Genomic DNA, 22,528 nt, shown 5'->3' on the forward strand with positions numbered 1-22,528 from the left:
TTTCCACAGAGAGCGCTACGTTGTTTTTGAGGATTTTGTCGAAAATACATTTTCGAGGGAAAATCCTACATCACAGACGTACATACCCTCTGTTCGCATTCTGTGGAAAGTTTTTCATTTGATTTCAGAAAAGCACATTTAACAAAAATAAGCGACAATCGAGAATTCAAACCATTTTCACGCTTTTAAGAAATTTACTTACTTCAGCCGATTGGTGAGTGTTTTAAACCCTTCAATTTCAGTATTCCGTTTTGATAAAAGTAAAACATTTAAGTGGATTTTAAAACTTAAGACATTTTATTTTCCATTTTTTACAATACAGACACATTTTTTTTTTTGATAATCTAGAAAAGAAATCGAAATCCCTTATGCACAAAAATTATTTCCCGTATTTTATTCAATGGAAATTAAATTAATTTTCTTATTTACATTGCATTTTGTTATTAAAACTACTTCAGATTCATATTTCTTATACATTTCCTGTTTACAAGCACTTACACACGATGTAGTCTCTTCGACTAATGAAATGGATCTGCAAAAAAGAAACTTCATTAGAAAAAAAATGCCAAGAAATGTTAACCTAAAATTCGAATGAAAAAAGAAAAAAAACATTTTTAAGAGAGGAAATCCCCCAAATAACATTCAGTTACCCCCAAATCAGTATAATCGGTCATACTCATTTTATTGAGTTTGAGTAAATCAACGTCGAATAGACAAAAATTTGTTCAAAAGAAGCCCAAAGAGATTCGCGATTTTTTATGAAATGCATTTTTCCAAAGGAGTAACTAGAATCGAGGATTTGTACTTGTAAAATATTTTATTGAATAAACGTAACCATGGTCACTGTGGAATTTATCACTTCCGATTGCGACCCAGTGAAATTTACGATACGTATATCGATTGCGTTGCATTTTCTCAACTGCAAAAAGAATAAGTTTTTATTTTGCATTCAATGCAAAAAGGCGAAGTTTATTTTTATCATTCGTACGGACTGGCTGATACATTGTACGAACATAAATCGGTGTTGTGTTTCATTTGAATCAAAAATAGCAAAAATGTTTTGATGAGAATTTTGAGAATGCAAAAACTTTTGCCTTTGTATGGGCCGAAAGTGTTTTGTTTGAAAAGAGATGTTATTTAAAAGCCTCTTCGTCCAAATGCTGATGAAACAACTTCATTTTTTTGGTTTGGTTTTTGTTCGGGGTTTGTTGTGTGTTTTTTTTTTTCATTTCTCAGTTCCTTTTCCATGAAAATCGGCGAAAAATATAAAGTTTTGCTTTTGCTTTATTCTTCATTTAAATGTCTTTTGCAATGTTGTTAGCATTAGTCCTTTTTCGTAACTTATGATGTTGGTAATTGCCTGATAAAACTCTCTTCATCTGGATTACGTCGTGTTGTTGTTTTTTTGTTGCTTTTGTAAAAGTGAAAAACTATTTACGATTCTCTCAAAGAATTTCATATGTTTTTGATCTATTTTCATCGGGCGCAACAAAACCAAATACCAACAACTTTTGGAATAAAATTCAGCTATAATAACAACAACAAAGACAGAGAATTAAATTCAATGATATAATTTAGTTAGTTCATTGTTGTTGCCTTTGCGAAACTGAGCTCGAAAAGACAATTGATTATATGCTGTTGAAAGGCAATGAAAAGTTCGGTTGATCCAATTGTTGATTTTCGTGAGTTCAGTCACCTTCTCTCTCTCTCACTCTCCCTCTGTGTCCTTCTCTCTTCCCTCTCCATCCATTTGAGAAAAAGTTTAATGATTGTCATGTTTGTGTACAAGTTGTTTTATGTTGCCCATTTTTTGGCTGAATACACTTTCTTTCGATTTTCGTCATCTTTTAACTGTTATTATTAATTAATGCGCCTTTTAAATGCTTGTACTGAAAATATTTCATCGACTGCGGCTGATAGTAATCTGTTGACTAGATCAAAAACACCGATTCATAGATCAAAAATGCGTGAACAACTTTTAGTAAGCATAAAATATAAATCGACTGCCATTAACAATTTTAAATTGAAAGAAAGAGAGAAATAGAGCGATGTCTTAGGATTTCGAATTAGTCGAAAACTTTTTTACCAACCGGATACGAGCTAAAGAACACCTATCATCGTAATGGAAACTCAGCGAATAAGTTGTCTTAACTCGGTGAGTCGATGCATTATCGTTATTGATGCGAAATGGAGTAAATCTTGTCGAAAGTGGCAAAAAGATTGAAGTAGAGAAAACTTGGCAATAACGATGCAAATAAAGCACAGTACTTAAATGCATATACTTAAATACATTTTTAGCGCAATAAAATATTTATGTTGCTAATTTGTTCAAGAAAATTGAAATGAAAGGAAAAACCCCGATTCATTCATTTTCTATCGCATCAAATAGCGTTCAAACACTTTGCGTTGAAATTTTGCATTTGAAACTTTTTCGGTCGTTGAAAAACTCAAAACACACACTTTCTTTACCACATGAATGAGTGAATTGAAACTGAAAATTCCGGTTCGATTCAATTACCAGCGCTTGTGAATGTAAACGCATCGATTTTTGTGAATTTTTTTAAAAAATATCCAAGTTTGAAGTGAGAGTCAGAAAAGTTTGAGCGATGTATTGCGTGTCGTAACGCTTGCAATGTTTAATATGAACGAAATGTGATAGTACTTAACGAGGACTGTGATGACATACTTCAAATATATTGCAGAAAATGATATCGAACAAACTTTAAAGTTGCGAGAAATATTTTTTCAAAAGCTCAATTTGGCAAAAAGAAAGGTCTACGCATAAAACCGATAATTGATAGTAAATGAGTTTGAAAAGTCAATAAAGTAGTAAGAGTAAAATTACAATTTAAATAATTTGATCGATTTTTTCTTAGTATTCATTTATTAAATTGAATGGAATAAAGTTTGAGTCAATTTTAATACTTTGGCCTCCCCAAAAAAATGGACGCCGACAGAAAATATATAGTTGTGAAATCGTAACTTTATCGGCAGTAATTGTTTTAATGCTTTTTACTTGTACTTCATTTAATATAAGACAAAGTAACGATTGAATGAAATTAATTTTACCTACATGATTCTTTCATTTTGTCGCTTCAAAAAGTGGACGAAATGCAGGATGGATGAGCAAAAAATGGAAACCGTCGTGTATTCATTTCATTTTTGGAGAAGAGGAAGTGAGAGAAAGTGGAAAGGGCGTTGCTCTGTGCAGAGCGAGAGAGAGAGAGAGGGTGTATAATGGCAAAAGCATTAGTGTATAGTAGCTAAAGTTTTCCAATGACTGTTCGAAACTGCTTGAAACGGACATGCCCAACCGGTAAATACGAAAATCTATGTACAATTATACCAACAGTTCTTACATGCATAAAACTATCACACGCGTACCCATTTCATGTTCTCGCATACAAAACATATACCCGATGACTATTTGAGAAATCAGACATCCCGACGAATGGCGAAAAAAAAAACACACCAGCGAGCAGAAAAAATGGCGAACCATTTATAATTTGCGAAAATCACGAGAGGGAGAGAGTAGAGTGAGGGAGCATACTAAATCATTGCTATGTTCGCGTCGCACGTGCAAAATTGCCACAGCTCAATAAAAAAAAAGAATGTACAAGTATAAAAAATAAAACTAACCAGAAAGACCGAGAAACAAATAGCATTAACAGCCAACATACAAGCACGAATTCGTGAGAGCTTTTATTACATAGACAAATTCCATGTACCGTGTGTTTTCAACCAACTATCTCGGCATCACCAATTTTTTTTTCTCTTCATTTCTCTCGCTCTTCGTTTCTTTCTCCGAAATTATATTTCATGCGCATGAATTATGTACAACATACATTGAGTGCCATACACACATAAGCATTTATGCAATGGAATCTTTTTTTTCTCTCTGTCATCGTGACGGTTTTTCTTTGGCCGAAAGTTTAGCCTCCACTTTTGGTGTTGAGCTACATTTTAATATGAATCTCTCTTGTGTTGCTGTTGCGTTTTTTTATTTCTCTTTTTAGATCGCTCTCTCGTTCAACATGTCGTGATGGAAATACATTATGAGCTATAATTTCCAATGTGTGTACTGTAAACGATGAGTAGAAAAGCGAAAGAAAAAAAAACGTTAGAAAGCAACCAAATCCCAGCCAACCATATTCAACGCAATAAAAAGCTTTTCATGTTTTGAAACATTGAAAAACGAATTTACGTTTTACGCTATGTTTCACGTATCGAATTGTTGCGTGTATCAGGTGAATTGATAGCAATGACGACCACCGTTACCATCCCCGACTTTTTTTATATTCCGCCCAAGAGCTTGGCGACAGCCACATTCTACGCACATTTATTATTTATGTTTCGTTCGTTTGATTCCCACATAGACTTGGAGGTGAAATACGACTCGTGTAATTCGAAAATGGAAAACAATTGCTTTTCTGACAATTTCATTGGATACGTTTATACACATTTCAAATGCTTTTGCCTACACACACACACTCGAAATGGAATTCAAATCGACAAATCAAATTCAAGAGCAGCAGAGAGAGAAAAAAAGGAAAAAAGCACTCGGAGACAAATGCGAGAAAGAAGCTTGTGTTCAATAGAAAATGGATTGCAATGACGCACACTCGATATGAAATTAGTTCAATTTTTGTTTGTAATTGAATTTGATTTATTGGCGTTGGATGTTCTCTCTCTCTCTCTACCACTCTCTTTTTCTATGCGATTCTATTCAACATTGGAAACTTGTCTCGAAATCCACACTTTTTTCCACACCGTCAATGTGGCAGCGGTGATGGTGAATGTGCGCTGCGCATCACGCTGCTTTACCTATCACCGAATAATTTATGGGTGTGTGTAAGATGCTTTTTGGGAGAAACGAAAAAAAAACTTTTATTTTACAATTTCATCTATTTCTTCTGCATTTTATGTTAAAATCCAATGGAAATTCCATTGTTAAATCCATAGCACACAAACTTTTTTAAAAGCATTCAATTGCACAAATGCGCAAATGATTTTGAAATTTTCACACTTTTCTTTCCTTCACACACTATTCACAAATTATTCCGCAGTTTGAACTTAAACATTTTGTTCGATCGACAAATGTTAATGAATTGAATGAACGCATTAACAAATTTGTTCCGTTGGGTATAAACCCAAAGTCTTTGTGTCAATGTAATGGCAATAAATTAGCGGTTGCATTGAATGTCTACATGGGCGCCATCTCTAAAAATCCTTCAAATGAACGAGAAAAAAAACAACAGCGTCGTAAATCAGTGTCAAGAATTAGTAAAACAGTTCTCACACACAAACACACTACTAATAGACTCTTTTTAATGGATTCGCCTTTTTTTTCACCAAATGAAGGGAAAAAAATCGAAAGTTTTCCATTCAACGTGATATATCATGTGCTTGGCTTTGATTTTGGATTACAATAATGTAGTAATAAATTAAGAAAGAATATGGTGTAAAAATGAATGAAAGTCTTTTCATCGCTGGCGATGACAATCAATGGCGGCGAGCCTCCAAAAGTTTTTTTTATTGTTGAGTCTACATTTTTCTTCTTTTTCTCTGTTCGTTTGCTTTATGCTGATTTTTTTTAGTGCGCTATAGATTTTTAACTAACCAGTCAAATTTTCCCGTTCTTTGTTGTGCACCCTCGCGAGCAGCATACACAACTTTTTCGAACAAAGTTTACCACACAGTGTATAAGACATACAAAGTTTTATTTCTGTTTTTTTTTTCAAGGTCAATAACTTTGTTTTAATCGAAACAGGTGAAAACAGAACGAAAAAAAAAGGAAAATGAATTTACTCTTTGGTGTTGTTGAGAAAAATGTGGCGGGATAACAGTGTGACATAAAAGCCGGTGCTTACAATGAATTTTAAATGGCACCCAGAAAAAAAAGTTTATCAAGCAAAATGATTGTTGTTTGATATTTTTGGGTCGTGTTTAATAATGTTTTCAAACTTCCTACTTTCAAAACTGAGTTCATTGATCATTAGACGATTGTTGACAATGCCGCAGTCACTTTCATTTAGTTTGTCCGACAACCGACGATATGAAAAATGTTGGAAAATCGTTTGGTTTTCGATGCGATGATTGTTGCCAATTTTTGGGCAAGGTATTGAAAATCGTTGCCAATGGCCGTACATAACATTCCGTATTATTGCCAAAAGAAATGTGTAAAAGTTGGAATTTTCTCAATTCCAAAATATTATCGAACATTCCAAGGCGGACAACATTTTAGCATGTAATCACTTTAAATGGCATGTTAGAAAATATTTCGTCATTTGAACCGTAATTTTCGTCGTCGAAAACTTTGTCTCATGCAAAATTGCTTGAGACAAAGCCTAACCCAAATAAATGCATTAAAATGCCTGTTTTTGTTATTTTACAGCGTCTTGATTTCAACTCAAGAGAGCAAGTGAGTGAGTGTTGTGACCAGTGGATGGTTTTCGTATGATGGCAAAGTTGATGTTTAAACCACACAACAAAACATATGTCTTGAAAATGAGCCCACATACCAAACCACTTTTCACATTTCTTGACTTACGTAAGCGACCGTTAAGCGACAAAGAGTCACATAAATTCAGCAGACGCACACAATCACTCCCAACAATTCAGTCAATTTTCTTTGTTTCGTTCTTATTTCGAATGGTGGTTGTTGTCCGTTCATATTTCAAATTCATAGCACAAGACGATGGAAAATATTGTGACAGCTATCCAAATGTGCAGCGAACAATGTACACACTCCATCTTTTCTGCAATTTTCAACGATTGCTCCTTGAATTTTTGTGTATGCCGATGGTATGAGAGTGTGTGCATGTGTCCATGGCAGCATTTTGATGTCGTCGAACTATTTTCTTCTTCATGGTCTTGAGCAAACATACTCTTTTGAAATTCATAAATATGCACTTGCACACACTCCAAACTATTTTGCAGAGAAAATTTGTCATTGCCGGTGTGTGTGTTCACACGAGAGTTGAAAAAAAAGAGAGAGAAGAAATCATACGGTTCGCATAGCTGAATAAGTGAAACGACGACGACAATAACTGCGTCCATTGTATTTGTTTACTTTGTAATTTTGTTGAAGTGGCCAAGCAAAAGACTATAAAACATTTTAGTATAAAACACAATCAATTAAAAAGTTTGCCATTTCTTTGGCATTTTCTTTAGAATGTTCGTCGTGCAGGCCGTTTAATGGCACAGTTTAATGTGAAATTGCATACAGTCCACTTGCAATTGTATAACATAAAAAAAAACAATGGCAAAAATGCAATATTTTCACTTTAAACAAACAACTTTTGTACGGGACCATTATTTATTGTCATTTGAATTTACGGCTGTGCTGGGAACGAGAACTTTTTAATGGCCTAAAGTCCAAAATCGAATTACAAAAGAATATTTACGAAATAAAAAAAAAATATCGAACATTATTACTTATGTTTTGACGACTTCAAATTTTAGATTCAAAGATACGATTGTAGTTGCCACTTTGTTTGATAGTAATTGCAAAATAGGGATACATTATTCAATAATTCAATTAGATGAATTGTCCAATTATTACTTGAATACATTTGAAAAACCGGATCTTATTTGAATTCGAAACACAGAAAAACACATTTTCAATCTGAAAACGGTTTACGCTTCGAAAATTCGAGAGACACGACATATTTTTGAATAATTCAGTATGAATGACACACGCAACTGTTAAACGGGTGAAATGTCAAAGGGTTAAATCGTTTATTGAATACACATAAAGCGCATTACTAAACAAAATGAAACACACTTGCCATTAAGTTTTCATGAATGTTTTGTTTTCTGTTTTGATTTGAAGCCATTTTCGAATGAATCTTCAGCGACTCGCCTTTTTGTAGAGAAATATTTCTCATTAAAAGCGTTACACATGCGCTCCCCCATTAGATATTTCATTTCAAATGCATTCGATTTGAAGAAAATGTGAAACAGGAAATTTGAAAAAGTTGCTTCGTCGCTTCGTTGTTAAATAAAAACTCACCGAAAATTCGAATGTTTTGTGTTTGTCGCACTTTGTGCACTTACCCGAATATCCTTTGGAGTAGCACATTTGAACGTCGTCTAATTTTTCCTTTTTTACGCTCGGTTGCATTGACATTGGACATCCGTTTGTCGATCTATTGTTTGAAACAGTAAAACGAAGTTTTAGCCACCCACTCTGGTCGCGCATTCATTTCAACCGTCATCAAATTAGACGACAACAATTTTTTTATTCGAATGAAAATCTTAAGATTTACCTTTGTGTTAGAAATGCGTTGGTCATGTGTCCGTCACCATCCGTTGATGAGCATGTGTTTCCTTCATATTTCATTGCAGCCGCAGCTGCTGTAGCGGCTGCAATTGCCTGTTTATGTTGCTCAATCGTTCCGCCACTTTCCAAAATTCGCATCTTATTTCGAGCCGCTATTGGACAACCTGACGCACTGAAATTAACAAAGTTATTCTATCAATTTTAAAACCGTCTTATTTAAATTACGAATGCCATTTAAAGTAATTTTTTGCAACTCATTCATTTGAAAGAAAATTAAAGGCAAACCTTCTGTGAGACAAAAATTTTCCCGTTGAATGGCCAGATCCATCGCATCCGGGAATTGGGCATCTGAAAAAATACATAAAACTATTATCCATTTTTTCTCACGCCTCGATCACACTCAAATCATTTTGAATCAAATTCGAAAATAATCCGAAAATATGCATACCTTAGCGGTTCGGATTCCTGGCCATCACGCGGTTTACTTTTCGGTTTATTTGCGCGTGGACATCCGGACAAACTACGATGAGATGAATAATTGCCAGTTACATGGCCAGAGCCATCACTGGAACATTTATTTTATATTTTCGCTAAATTTTCGCATTTTCAGACAAAATTGGAGTGGAATATACTTACCATCCACTTGTCGGACATTTTAACTCTTGAGTGGGCTGTAAATGGCTTCGATCAAAACGACCACATAGCAATAAACTGAAAAAAGAGAAACAAAACATTTCAAGCATGCAATGCCAAACTACACCCGCAAAGGATGTAACCATTTGAGAACAATTAAGATGGTTTTTCCATTCATTTCAATAGAAATTTTCTTGAAATATGTTTTCATGTCTGTTCAGCAGAAATGCATAGAAAAACATAATTAAAATATGTCCACCCCCGAAATTGAAACAAATGCGCTGCCATTAAAATCAAAATAAATAACATGGAAAGTGTTTGTTCCTGTCTGAAATGTATAATGCGTATACGCTGTCATTAACGAATGAATGCTGCCGGTCAAGAAATTATTGGTTGTTTTAATGACAGAAGTCATTATGCTTTTTTCGAAGTGTTCTAACCAAAGCGATAAATTTGTCGCTCACATAAATCTTGGCCAATGTTTTGCTAATGATCCTTTTTTGACTGAAAATTTGTCACAATTGTTGAACATTTGCATAAAATCGAAAATTTCCGTACACGGTTTTGAGCAAAATATTGAAATATTTCAGTGAAAAGTGAAATCCACAGAAAAGTGCGAAGCAAAGTGAGGCCAATTCATAAAAACCATTTTTTTAAAAATGAAATTAATTATATGAAAGTGAAAGTGTTTCGAATAACTCTCGAAAATCAATTATTCTCGAATGAACGAGACATGATTTTAATTATATTGCAATTAATTTATGTTTACATTAAATTACATGACAATATCGAATAAGATTACAATGAAAAGATATGGCTAATAACCAATTCTAATAATCAATTCAATTGAAATGCAATTGAAATGTAATATCAACCCTTTACATTTCAAATATCGTTTCAAATGAATTATGTAATGAATGAGGTCAAACGCAGCACGGTAAGTTTACGCAATTACGCATCGAACACGCATTGAAGTAATTCGATTAGAATGTGATTTGAATAAGTGATAACAGATAAAATCCTCTTTAATATCATTCGATTTGCGATGAATTGATTTTTGATCCGTTGGATTTTCCGCGTAAAATCCGTTTACGAGTGGCAAAAGTCAATCATTTAAATCCTCGGTATGTTGATTGTTTCTTTTTTTTAAATATGAATTGTACTTTAGAGCATTTACATAAATCTACTTGTACACGCAGTAAGCTGTTCAGTCAATCGGCGATACAGTCATAAAAGAGCCTCATAAATACATACAGTCTTCATGTGTAAAAAGTGTACATCGCGTCGAATAAATAAGAAATAAAATTGTTACTATTATTACGGCGGTGTGTGTGCATGTTTCGATTATTGCTTTTTCATATGCAAGTCATATGTGCCGATATCACATGTGTAATATCCGTGCCGTCAATAACGCACGGAATTATAATGTTTTCGTCCCCCCTGCATTTTTTTCTCTCTCTTCTCTTCTTCGTCTTTGTTTGCTTCCTGCAACGATATTATAATCGTATTACGAGTAATATACCTGCTAACACATCGTAAAAACTCAAAAGACCGCATTCGAAAAGAAACAGCACAAGAACAATGCAAAACAAATCGAAGAAACAATTTAGAGAGAAAACCATTTAAACAGTTACAACACATTAAATTGTTGTCTGTTCAATGTACATGCGTGTGAGATATGGATATGTATGCATTACATGCGTCGTCTTAGTGTATATTACAAGAGGAGGATTTGGAGTGTGAGAAAAACTTAGATCGATGTAGATACGGCTAAAAACAATTGCGTGTCAAAAACTTATTATCCTTTAAAATGGCACACGACCAGATAGAAAAATGGTTCGAATTTTTCTAATGTATTCCTATTTCGAGTCAAAATGAATAATATGCAATTAAATCGCGTTCAAATATATCGAATACATATGTTAACATGATAGTAACACACTGTAAATTACCTCTGATTTGGTCGAGAACAAGAGAATTTTTCTCAAAGCAATCGAATATACTTTAGTCGATTTATCGTGCTATTAACGACCGTGTGCCCACTAACACGAGAAATTGTCGAAAATTTTCAATTTAATTCCGAAAAATCAACCAAAAATTGGTTTGTAATAAATAATTTACATTCTAAATTGGACAACTTTTGAAATTTATGTGAACTATCACAATGCTGCTGACTGTCACCGTTCTATATTTTATTGGAATTGTAGTCGTATGCGATTTGGTATCATTGGCTTTGTCTCGGGCGACATTTAATAAATGGCATTGGTCAATGGTACTCATGAAACTTGAATATTTTGTGTGTGCGATTGTAAATCATCTCCACTTGACAAATGTCCAGCTTTTTCTGCTTGAATCTGCTAAAACTATTCAAAAAATATAACCAATTAACATTCGCTTCAATCGAACCAAAAACTCATTCTTCTCACTGCTGCCGCAACACAAGCCAAACTATTTGGCTGAACATGGAAATTAGAATCACCTTTGCCAGAAATAGATTTTATTGCTGTTTAAATCAAGAGGGAGAGTGAGAAAAAGGATGAGAAAGGGAAGGGCATAGCAGCTATACTTAGCATTGTGTGACACACAACTCCGATTGCATGTGTGAAAAGTGGTTAGCTGGCTAAACAACAAATGTCACACTTGAACGAAAATTTATCTTTTGTGTGCTCTTTCGAGCGGCTTGCACTCGAAATGAACGAAAAATAGACAATAAATTCTCGTTTTCACAAAGTATTTGCTAACCCAACTTGCCCCCACATTGAAGGCGAGGGTCATGTTTTTGGGGATAATTTCAAGAGTTGTATTTTTTGGAAAGGCCATTATATTCGTTCGAAACGGACATTGATTGCAGTTGTTTAGAGCTTGTAAATTACCATTTACTGGAAAACCGCATGATGTCCAAACATTTTTCCAACATTCTCAATGGTGTCATTTACATTGGTGTTAATTACATTTTAAACTTGCATATAGACTACAATATATTCGATAGAACAGGAAACTGACATCGAAAAAGTGGAAATAGCATCAAGCATGCAATTGCTGATGCAGCTCGAACCAAATGAATTTTGATTTTTCCAACAATTTATCAGCGTCATGGAAAAAAGAACGCTTTTACACCGTAAATCTTTTGGTTCGTTGGTTTAATAAACACTCACCTCTCTTTTGTACAGTTTTTGTCAGTCGGCAAATGTTGCGACGATGGTATTGGATAGCATGATGATACCGATGGAATTCCACCACTTGAAATCGATAGCACATTTGAATATCCATTCGATGAGCCAATAACTGAACTGGCATATGGATTTACTGTGCCAGCAATGCTACTATTTGTTGTTCCGCTGGCGATTGGACCACCCAACGTTGAATTGCCAGCACTTTGATATGCTGCTATCGAACCATAACTACCATAATTACTACCCGTTGTGTAGTCCGTTTGCGTGATCATGCCGTAGTTTGGATGAGGACTGTAACCTACAGGGTATCGAAACGAAAGAGAGAGAGAAAAAAACACCATATCAGACAAATGCACATACACATACAAACATACTTTTTGTTATTTTAGCAAATGAATAAAGCGGATGGAAACGCGCATTTTCATCTTTTTTTCATTTTTTTTTTTGCTCGCTCTCTTTGTCTATTTTTGTTGCAGGCAATGAAACTTTTTCAAACGGAGAAAAATGCTTTGTAAATAATTTATGGTGTGTATGCGCTTGCAGTATGCGCTACTATTCATTTATTTGTTTTTCACTTCGAAACATACATTTCCGAGTTAGCGAACGATTTTGGCGTAAAATATTGCATTTTACACTGCATAAATAATGAATATATGCGAATACTGCACATTTTTTCATACACAGCGAGCGCACACATACACATTACAAACAACAACAATTCAAATGGCGAAAATACTTCATTTTCAAAAAAAAAAATTGTCTGAAAAAAAACCATCAGAACAATTACAAAACTGCTAGAATCGATTTGAAAAATGTCTTTTGTTGTAAATGCATTTGAAGTTGTTGTTTTTCATTTTTGTTATGACAATAGCCAAAACTTACCCATTGGATCGTTTTTATATGCGTCCACAACATAGGGAGATGCATTACTGTCGGATGTTGAATCGCGACTGTATGGACGATTTTGTGCAGTTTCAATTGAATTATCGCCAGCAAATGTGCCTGGTTTTATCTGACTATTGCATAAATTGACCGGTTCGACCGGTGGAGATCGTGAATTAGGTGCGAAATTTTCACCAGAATATGATTGAATTTTCATACTATTCAATGACATTCGATTACTATTATCAGTTGACTGTTCGGCATTATTTGTTTGTGGACTGAGATTTGGAGTGCGTGATGATTTTGTCGTCGAAATTGTGGTTTGTAGTCGTTGGCCGGTCGAATAAATGGGTGGATTGGCCGAACCGACCAAATTTGACGAAGTAACATTGGCCGAAGTTAAGTCCATGATTGGAAGTGTTCCACTTGCGGCAGCAACGGCCGCGGTTCGTAGACTTAAATTCATCGCTGAAAATCCAGCCAATGGAAATGCGGGATCATAGTGATACATTGGCTTTGGATAATATGGTGTTGAGTTCTCACTTCCGGTGTCATTTTTTAACATGCCCGCTTGCGAGAAATGATGTTCATGCAGATATTTCTGTTGATTTGGATCTTCCGCACCGAATGTATTCAAATATGATGGATATGTTAGATTTGATCGTTGCATCGACAACGATGACGCATACAAATTTCCCAAATTCATATCGTATCGATCAAATGTTGGCGCCGTCGAAATGCCATTCATGGCATTTTCATAGCTTCGAACGGCTGAGTATTCATAATTGGCAACCAAAGCTCGATTTGTCATCATATCATTGGCAAAAGGTACTGCCGGCCTCGAAATATCATTTGAATTTGTGTAACCGCGATAGCATAGCTCATCGTTGTTATTCATTGACTGTTCAATCGATGTATCCATTGCACTTGGATAGCAATTCGACGATGATGCACCCAAATTCATTTGATTTATCGAACTGCCATTATTGTCAGCACGTTGATTCGGTATACTGTCGTTGATGCACACATTTTTACTACCACTTTCACTGAAACTTTTCGATTTCTCACTTTTGATCATATGTTCCATTTTAACGTTGGCTGCCGCCGCCGCTGCTGTGCCACCCATAATGCTGGAAAAGTTTGTGTCATTGCCATAATTGCTGTTGTTTAGAGATTTTGAGTCGCCACTTTCAGACACCAATTTTGTGTTGTTCATCGTAACCTTATCACCGTAAACGTTGGCCGTATGAAGAACATTTATACTTTGGCTGAGATTGGATTTCGCTGAAAATACTGTCGATGAACTTTTGAAGTCGTTTGAGCTATAGTTTGTCACTGAAAAAAAACCGGACATAAACGAAAAAAGGCATAACATTGAAATCAGAGTTTTGCTCAACTTTCACTTTTTGAAAAAAAAAAAAAAAAAAAAACTTTTTGTTGCAGTTGTTGTTCTTGTTTTTTATGGGTCAATGTTTTCGATATAAATACAAACCTGATCCCTGTGTGGGACACTTATGTCGAATAGCAGCATGGCAATTTTGATATTTTGCTTCGCGTAATGCGATTCGTTTGGATGCCGCATGAGGACAACCGGACAAACTACGATGCGAACTTCGTTTTGAATTCACATGGCCATGTCCATTGCAACCGGCTGTCGGGCACTTCAAAATTATTTCATGCGTCGCTAATACTTTTACATTATTTTTTTTTGTTTTCGTTTAATTTTTTGAGTGTGTGTGTGAATGTATTTGATTTCGGATGGTTGTGTGAATGAATGGAGGTGAGAGTGTTTTTTTTTTGGTCAAACCCATGGATGAAATGAAACAAAACACGAAAGAATCGAAAAAAATAATATTAATTCATTTTTTGTCGTTTTTTATTCAAATTTTGTTAATATTGAGCATTAATTGTATTCAGAGAGTAGAGGTGAGAGGGTGAAATTTTAAAATACAGGTTAAGGACACAACACAGAATAATTGATTTAAATGCACTGATCACGAAAAAATACAACTTTTTTCTGCATTATCTGAAGAATAAACAGAGCTGTTAGAGGCACCATGGAAGTGAATGTACTTTTCTTGGAAGTGCTGCCGTTTTTTGTGCAGATCTCGACAAATGTGCAGAAGACGTACCCGCACTTTTTCGGTACCAATAACAGCTCTGGGAACGAACAACGGCCAATCAAACAAGGATTTTGAGATAAGTGTCATACAATTTTATCTTGGATTTTTGGCACTATCTGAATACACTCAATATAGATATCACGATTAGACGGAAGAAATGAATGGTGAAATTAATATTATTTTTTGTCGCCAACGCAAAATAAAAACGAATACAAAATGATGGGATGTGTTTGTGTTTCGCATTCGATCAGATATTTTGAAACCAAATTGGGTTGTATGATAAATGAGCACATTGAAAGCAAATATTGTAATAAAAATAATCATAAACAATGTAGCAGCAATAACAATCGCATTTAATGAGTATGTTACGTGAGGGAAAGTCATCTACTTGATTTTGATTATAGTGTAATTAATCAAAAGCACATTATAATGCCGAAATATATTGAAAATACTTGAATTTATTATATGGTTTAACAATGAGAAGAATTTGTTAAACAATCATAACAAATTAATACACAAACATTTTGCTAGAGTCGAAACAATGGGCAGAGACAGAGAAAAAAAACACAGTAAACAAACCAGAGTTGCTAACTAAATGATGAAATAATGAAAGTCCTATTAATTTTATTTAATGAATGAGCGTGCTTATGCCATACTCAACCACCGTAACAAACGCAACCAGTGAACAAAAAAAAACTATTGACAATCAAGCAGAAGCAAAAACAAAATCAAATTAATCGAAAATAACGTTCTATTATTAGCCACAGTATTTCTAATGCATATAAAAGGTAAGTGAGTGTATCAAAGGAAAAGTGTCCTTTATCACAGCGGATAGTAATTTCAAATTAACAAGACCAACTAAATGTGAAATTTTTTGCTATCTCAATGATCAGAGAGTTACAAAAAGAAGAGGAGGAGGTGCATATTTCTTATAATTTGGTCATTGTTTAGAGTAATAGTTGCATTTACTTACTTTCCGGTGTAATTTTATCGCGTTGTGGACATCCCGATAAACTAAAAACATCAAATCAAATCGATAATGTCAAATAAAAGAACGTCAAGTTAAAATAGGTATTTCATTCACCTTCTGTGATGTGTATACAATCCAGTAATATGGCCCTGCCCTGTACATTGAGGAATCGGACATTTTGCACCTTCTGAAAAAAAATAGTTTTCCAAAAAAAATGTGCTATAAAGAATGTGACAAATTACAAATTCATAAATTCATTCGAAATCCAAATTGTTTGGTGAAATTCTTGAAATTTTACGCTGAAATCTGCATTCATTTACCAGATGCATATATTTCAAACGAAAGAAAATGAAAATAATGAATTTCGACACTTGAAAACGCCACTCAACTCAATTGTAATTTCTCTCTGGTCTTTTACATGAATTTCAAGCGTTTGATGTAATTTGTGAGGTAACAACATACAACACACCTCCAGAAAACTATTTATAGAATCGCATCCATTTCAAAATCTCTCCGGCTTTGTAAAATAGTTTGCATTCGAATGTTTGTATTGTAAATGGCGTTGGTCTACCTTAAAAACCATGAACTATGGCGATACGTTCCATCTGCATACTTTCTGTATGCATTTCCGAGCCAAACTGTCATGGTTTTCAAAGCCAATGAAAACTTTTAGCTTTTGCTACAATCAGAATGGATCTCTTTCAAACGAAGAAAAAAAAAACAGACGGCACAACGGTAGCATTTCTTGTTGTTTTTGGTGTTGAATTTTCACCTCTCCTTTAATTGCTCACATAGAACAGACACATTCCGATGAAAATTGCGATGCAATAACAAGATACACATTTAACAAGCTTGAATCATCGAATCGTATGCAAATAATTTGACCAAAGAAATTACAATTTCAGTCTGGTTTCTGCTTAAAAAGACATGCATTCAAAATTTATTTGCAAAAATATAAAACGATACCAAAAATCATACACAAAATGGTAATATAGATTTTATATTCGGCGAAATTATAGTTAATTTGGCATCGTTCAAATGCAGCCCGCATTTTGTAAAAAGAATGTGTGCGGTGTGTGCGGTTTTGATAAATGATCTGAGTGCAAAATGAATGAAAAATGACGTTTCGAATCGGGTTTTTCGTGTGCATTATTCACCGCAACGCAATCACATTTTGCTCAATGTGTGCACACAGTACAACGGGTCTTGAGGCAGGCCATTGAAGGATTCCAAGTGTGTGCGCGTTATTGTGTGAAATTCGTTTTTGAAAGTTGTTACTTTGTCGGTGGGAAAAACGGGTTGTTATGCAAAATGTTTCCATTGTCGTCACTATCGTTACGTATCCCGCTTTTTCGGGAGTGCACTGACACCAAATTGGCACTGTTGTGTATTGTATTTTTCGAATTGCAGTGTGATGACAATGAATTTTGTGCACGTGCTTTCAATAGCGCTCTTGTATTATGAGAGAATCGCGACGAATTCGCTGAATGTGTTATCTGTTTCATTTCAGCTCCAAAACAATCAGTTCGACGATCTGAGCACATTTGATTCTAGACGATGAGAGAGAAAAATGATTCGAAATTTTTGTCTGTTGAAATGAAGATAATGGTTTTGTGAAGAGCGGCAGCAACAGCACAAGGAATAGAATCGCAACAATGTAATGGCCATAAATGTTTATAGCAGTTTGGATTTCTTCGAAACGAAATCATAAAAGCAGTTCTATCATTTTAATGGGTTTAATTTAAAGGGCGAAACGCGACATCAGGTAATCACATACGAAACACATTCAAACCATATGATAACACACAACAACGGCTATGCGAGAGAGCTAAGGTGAAATCACGCGTCTCCAGTGAATCATAGAGACATAACCTCTGTGTGTATTTCGGTTTGTGAGTGTGTATGATACACATTGTACATAGAATGGTAAGATGTCGATAGAGTAACTAACGTAATAATGGCAAAAAATAAAATGTAATCCAGTGCAAAATTCGTCTAGATCTTGTATAATTCCTTGAGCTAAATGTGTGGAGATAACTTTTTGCGGTAGGTTGTGGATTGGGACGCTTTTGACTTGTCTGAACACGCAAATCGCAACCAAAAGTCATAAAAAATCCATACATAGAAATAGAATGTGATTTTAAAGTTTTGCATTTCGAAGCAGTCGGAAATAGGTGTATGTGTGTGTGTGAGTGTGTGCATTGTGCATGATGGTAGTGTGAGTGTTGAACCCCAAATCGTTGGCCAAAAAGCAATTAGATTTCGTTCTATTTCGACTAATTGCACATGCACACAACGTAATCGAATCGATTAAACATGCAAAAGGCATTTATTTTAGTAGTAAGTAAAATAGTTTTCGTACCTTTGTTGCTGCTTCCAGGTGAGAAAGCAGTCATTGGACGTTCAAGAAAGGCTGTACGGTCGTTCGAAGCTGCCGTTGCCACTGTTACTGTTGTCGATGTTGTTGTACTTTGTACACTTGCATTACTCATGCTATTCATGACAACCACCGAAGAAACGCCGCCACCGTCACGTGTTACGTCCTGAATAACTGATGCCGCCTTTGATCCGGCCGCAACCGGTTGAAGTGTTGTGTATTCTTTGTAGTCGGTGACCGTGCTCATGTCATCGTCTTTTGAAAATGTTTTACCAAACGGTCGTTCACGTTCCGTCGAACTATTCGACGATGCATTCATATCCAACGACGAATATGTTGAATAACCGCTTGAATCAGCATAAGGATATGCCGAATGAGACATTGAACCAAATGAATTTGATTTCTTGCTATCGAACATCGAAGGCGGATGGAATGCTGAATTTTGTGAAAATGACTGAACACTACGATATTCACTACTGTTATTCTCGTATTCACTTTTATCACTGTGCAATGTTAACTTGTCGGTTTGATTGGTGACAGCAGCAGCAGCGACGGCGGCGGTGGTGTTGCCGACAACTAACTCATGAAAGTCGTATTTACCATCATTCAATCGCGGTTTTTTCGATTGTTGTAAACCACTTGATTTTGGTTTACCATTTAAATAATAATAATCGCGATGATTTGCCATTGATTCATTCGCATTGTATGCGGCTGTTGTTGTTATCGGTGACATTGTTTTCATGTCGGCTTTTTCGTCGAATAAATTTTGAAACACCGAATTTTCTTCCGTATTTTGTGAATGGTTTTTCTCATTCCAATTGCCCGATAAGCTCTTTAACGCCGCCTGTGTTTCACGTATTAATGTTTCATCATCTTGTTCGCCGTCAGCATATCGACCATTACACACACCAAACCGATTTATCGTATAGTTTTGAATTCGTTTCTTTTGTACACAAATTGATTTATCGATTTCGTCGCGATAAATACGCTTATGACATTTCACATAATCTAACTCATCGTCTCTACTTCCGGCATTTGACTGTTCTTTCATTTTTCACATTAATACGACAATACTCCGTTCTTTCGATAACTACCACCAATTCCATGGAGACTCCTCAAGCTGCAAAACAAAACAGAATAAAAACAAAATTTTGTTGAAAAAATATAAACAATATGAATTGAATGCGCTCGCTCATATTTCGTTAGATTCATATAAGATTGTAAAATTCGCATGCGGTTTTTAACAAGTTTTTGTGATTTAGAGATAAATCCGTGCCTGCCGTTGCACTGAACTCAATTCACTTGTATCGTAAATGAAAATCAGCGCTTCATAAACGGTTTTTCTACACGAAAATCGCACTCGAAGCGACGGCGTCGGCAACGTCGAAGAAAAAGAAAAAAAAACCCGTCGAAACCATTCGCATTAAGTAATTTTCCAAATTGATGCACATACACAATGCGGTTAAGATCGAATTGCGCTCCAAATAGCAACAATTTTTTTTTCTTGATAGCTATCGACCAATTTAATATCCAAAGTTGGTTTATTTATACTTGTTTTGCCAGTCGTTCGACTGCGTAATTTCGAAATTTTTAATCAAAAACTCTATAGACCAATCGGGAGAACGTATCAGAAATTACTTACACCACTTTCGTTTCCGCTTACAAGCAATAATTACATTGCCGCACACCGGGCTCTATTTCGATAATTGTGAAATGAAAAACAAAAATCCACGTTTCTTTCATAAATATTGTAATTTGCCTTTTAAAAAAATCGTGGTTCCAAATGCGCCCTTGTGACAATTTGATGAAGTCTTTTTTTATTTACGCGATTATATTTATTATAATATGTTTTTTTTCTCAACGTCTCACACAAAAAAAAACTCACATCGCAACCACTGCACTGCACGAATGTATAATTATTGACATGTAAACAATGGCACAAAAAATCAAAGAGCAATTTTTTTTCTGTTTAACCCTCCCCAAAATCGAATCTCGTGTGTGTCGATTGCTTTTTCGGTTGCTCGATTTTTTCTTGTTTACTTTTTTTCTGCACCTTTTTATTTGTTTTGACTTTTGAATCACTTTCGGATAACATAACAATTGTATGTGTTCGTTATTTTCACGTCACTTAAAAGAAAAAAAAAACAATTTTTTGGGATTTTTCTTCGCGGTAATTTGATATAGCGTTGGCACATAAATTGCTGTAATACACCATTTTCGTGACAACATGCAATATTTTTTTGTGTTTCTCTGCTAGCGAATTGCCATTTATTTGTTTGTAATTTACTTCAAATCAATGCACATTAGCGTTGACAGTAGATACTTAATCGTTTCGTCAATGGCATTTACCATTTACACCTTTAGTCTTTTCTTTTCAATATTTTGTCCATTAATGTTTTGTTAATTTTTCGATTAATTCATGTAAATCTGGGATATTTTTCTGCCAAAAAAGAACTAATTTTAATTAAAATTCCACCACGTGCTATTGCACATAATTTTAGTATCCATTACATTGAAAAATCATCAAGTTTCTCTGTGTTCCCAAAAACTTCACAACAAATGAAATTAAAATAAATGAGTTTTTAAGCACGCGGGATTAAAACCCGGAAGTAAACAAATAATGAAAATGTTGAGAGCCAAGAATGAGAAAGTGTGATATAGTGTTGACGATACTGCCGACGAGAGAGAGAGTGAAATTGACGACAATAATCACATCTACTAAACAACAAATGGTAGTTCGGTATACCGGGAGATGAGCAAAAAAAGCGCACACAACCGTCCAAAATTTTTGGAAAATCGAAACGGTCGATGTTTCACCTTATATTCTCGTGTAAAATGTTCACGCGACTAACTGGTCGATGTTTTACCGTACGAAAAATTAGTGGATGAGTTTTCCCAAAAGTTCGATTTTTCACCCATGCAGTCGCACACTCTTTCTCTATTGCTGCTGCTCGATATATGTGTGCGAGCATTGTGAATTAGATGATTTTACAATCAACACCCATACGTCGACATGTTTCGAAAGACATACAAAGGAGACAGTCGTGACATAAAATGAGCGCACTGCATATATGCATACACAATCAAAGCGACGAACGAAAACGAATGAGTATACACAGTGTGTCTGCTATTTATTTACCATCACAAATGAACTCAACACAAAATATGCTCACTACCAAAAACCGACCAAAATGTGCTCACGACCAACTACTCTCTCGACTCGAAATCACAATGTCGTCTCAATATACACGTTTTGGCTCTCAATATATATACACACACCGACAGCCAAAATAAATGTTCCCAAACGAAAGAAGAAAATCCGAAAAGAAACTAAGAGAAAAGCACCGAACGAGAAAAAAAACTTTTTCATTCTCTTACAATGAAAAAGCTTGCGAACAAGATCCAACTCAATGGTTGTACGAGCATTTTGCTTTCGATTATGTATAGAAGTATCGTATACAGTGAAAAATGTTTCGTGGTTATATGTTGTGCAAAAAGCGTCTTGTCACATCTATTTTCTAGCTATTGCAATAGCGATTTATCTGTGTGAAACCATTCTCGGATGTGCGACGGGCATGAAAACCCGAAAAACGAACAAATACACAGAAATAAAAAAGAAGACGATGGAGAAAAAAAATTCCAACTGATGGAGGTCTGGGCGGTCATTCTTTTTAAATAATATACTACATAGAAAATGTTATGTATGTGGAATTGTCTTCGTCTTGGTAAAAGTCTTGGATTTGATGCTCTGACGTCGCCGTTTTCTCACCGAACATTTTTCTCTTTTTTTCATTTGCTTTTTCACCCATTCAGTCCTTTTTAAGCGAACACACTTGGCCAAAAATAAACATATCCAAGCACACTCACATATACAAAGAAAGAATGAGACAGACAGACTTGGTTCGTTTGTGACACTGCGACAGCTTCAATCGAACGAGAAAAAAAATTTATCGTGGAAAAATGCTGCAAAATGAAATATGAAAAGTGAAGAAAAAAAAAATCGGTTTGAACTGAGAAAAAATTCCACGAAAAATACTGTTCGATTGAACGCATTGAGTGGGGTATGATATTTAAACGAATATATAT

General features: G+C 35.0%; 1 protein-coding gene across 2 annotated transcripts; it reads right to left on the reverse strand.

Moving 5' to 3' along the window:
• Positions 1–371: 371 nt before the first annotated feature.
• On the reverse strand, positions 372–21,344 carry LOC116343777 (sericin 1-like). 2 transcript variants are annotated; one of them, XM_031772008.1, is made up of 12 exons: positions 20,085–21,344; positions 18,428–19,562; positions 16,180–16,252; positions 16,069–16,109; positions 12,973–14,307; positions 12,073–12,388; positions 8,921–8,995; positions 8,733–8,804; positions 8,570–8,632; positions 8,271–8,456; positions 8,059–8,150; positions 372–532 (listed from the first exon to the last, which is right to left on the reverse strand). In XM_031772008.1, the coding sequence occupies exons 2-12, from the start codon at positions 19,491–19,493 to the stop codon at positions 519–521; spliced, it is 3,333 nt and encodes a 1,110-aa protein (XP_031627868.1). In that variant the 5' UTR covers positions 19,494–19,562; positions 20,085–21,344; the 3' UTR covers positions 372–518. The 2 variants fall into 2 exon arrangements, with proteins under 2 accessions (XP_031627868.1, XP_031627867.1); XM_031772007.1 differs by having other exon boundaries at positions 8,733–8,849.
• Positions 21,345–22,528: the final 1,184 nt, after the last annotated feature.

Source organism: Contarinia nasturtii, unplaced genomic scaffold (genome assembly GCF_009176525.2).
Source record: "Contarinia nasturtii isolate CC-2019 unplaced genomic scaffold, AAFC_CNas_1.1 Cnas_scaffold_1037, whole genome shotgun sequence".
In the NCBI taxonomy this organism is placed as follows: domain Eukaryota; kingdom Metazoa; phylum Arthropoda; class Insecta; order Diptera; family Cecidomyiidae; genus Contarinia; species Contarinia nasturtii.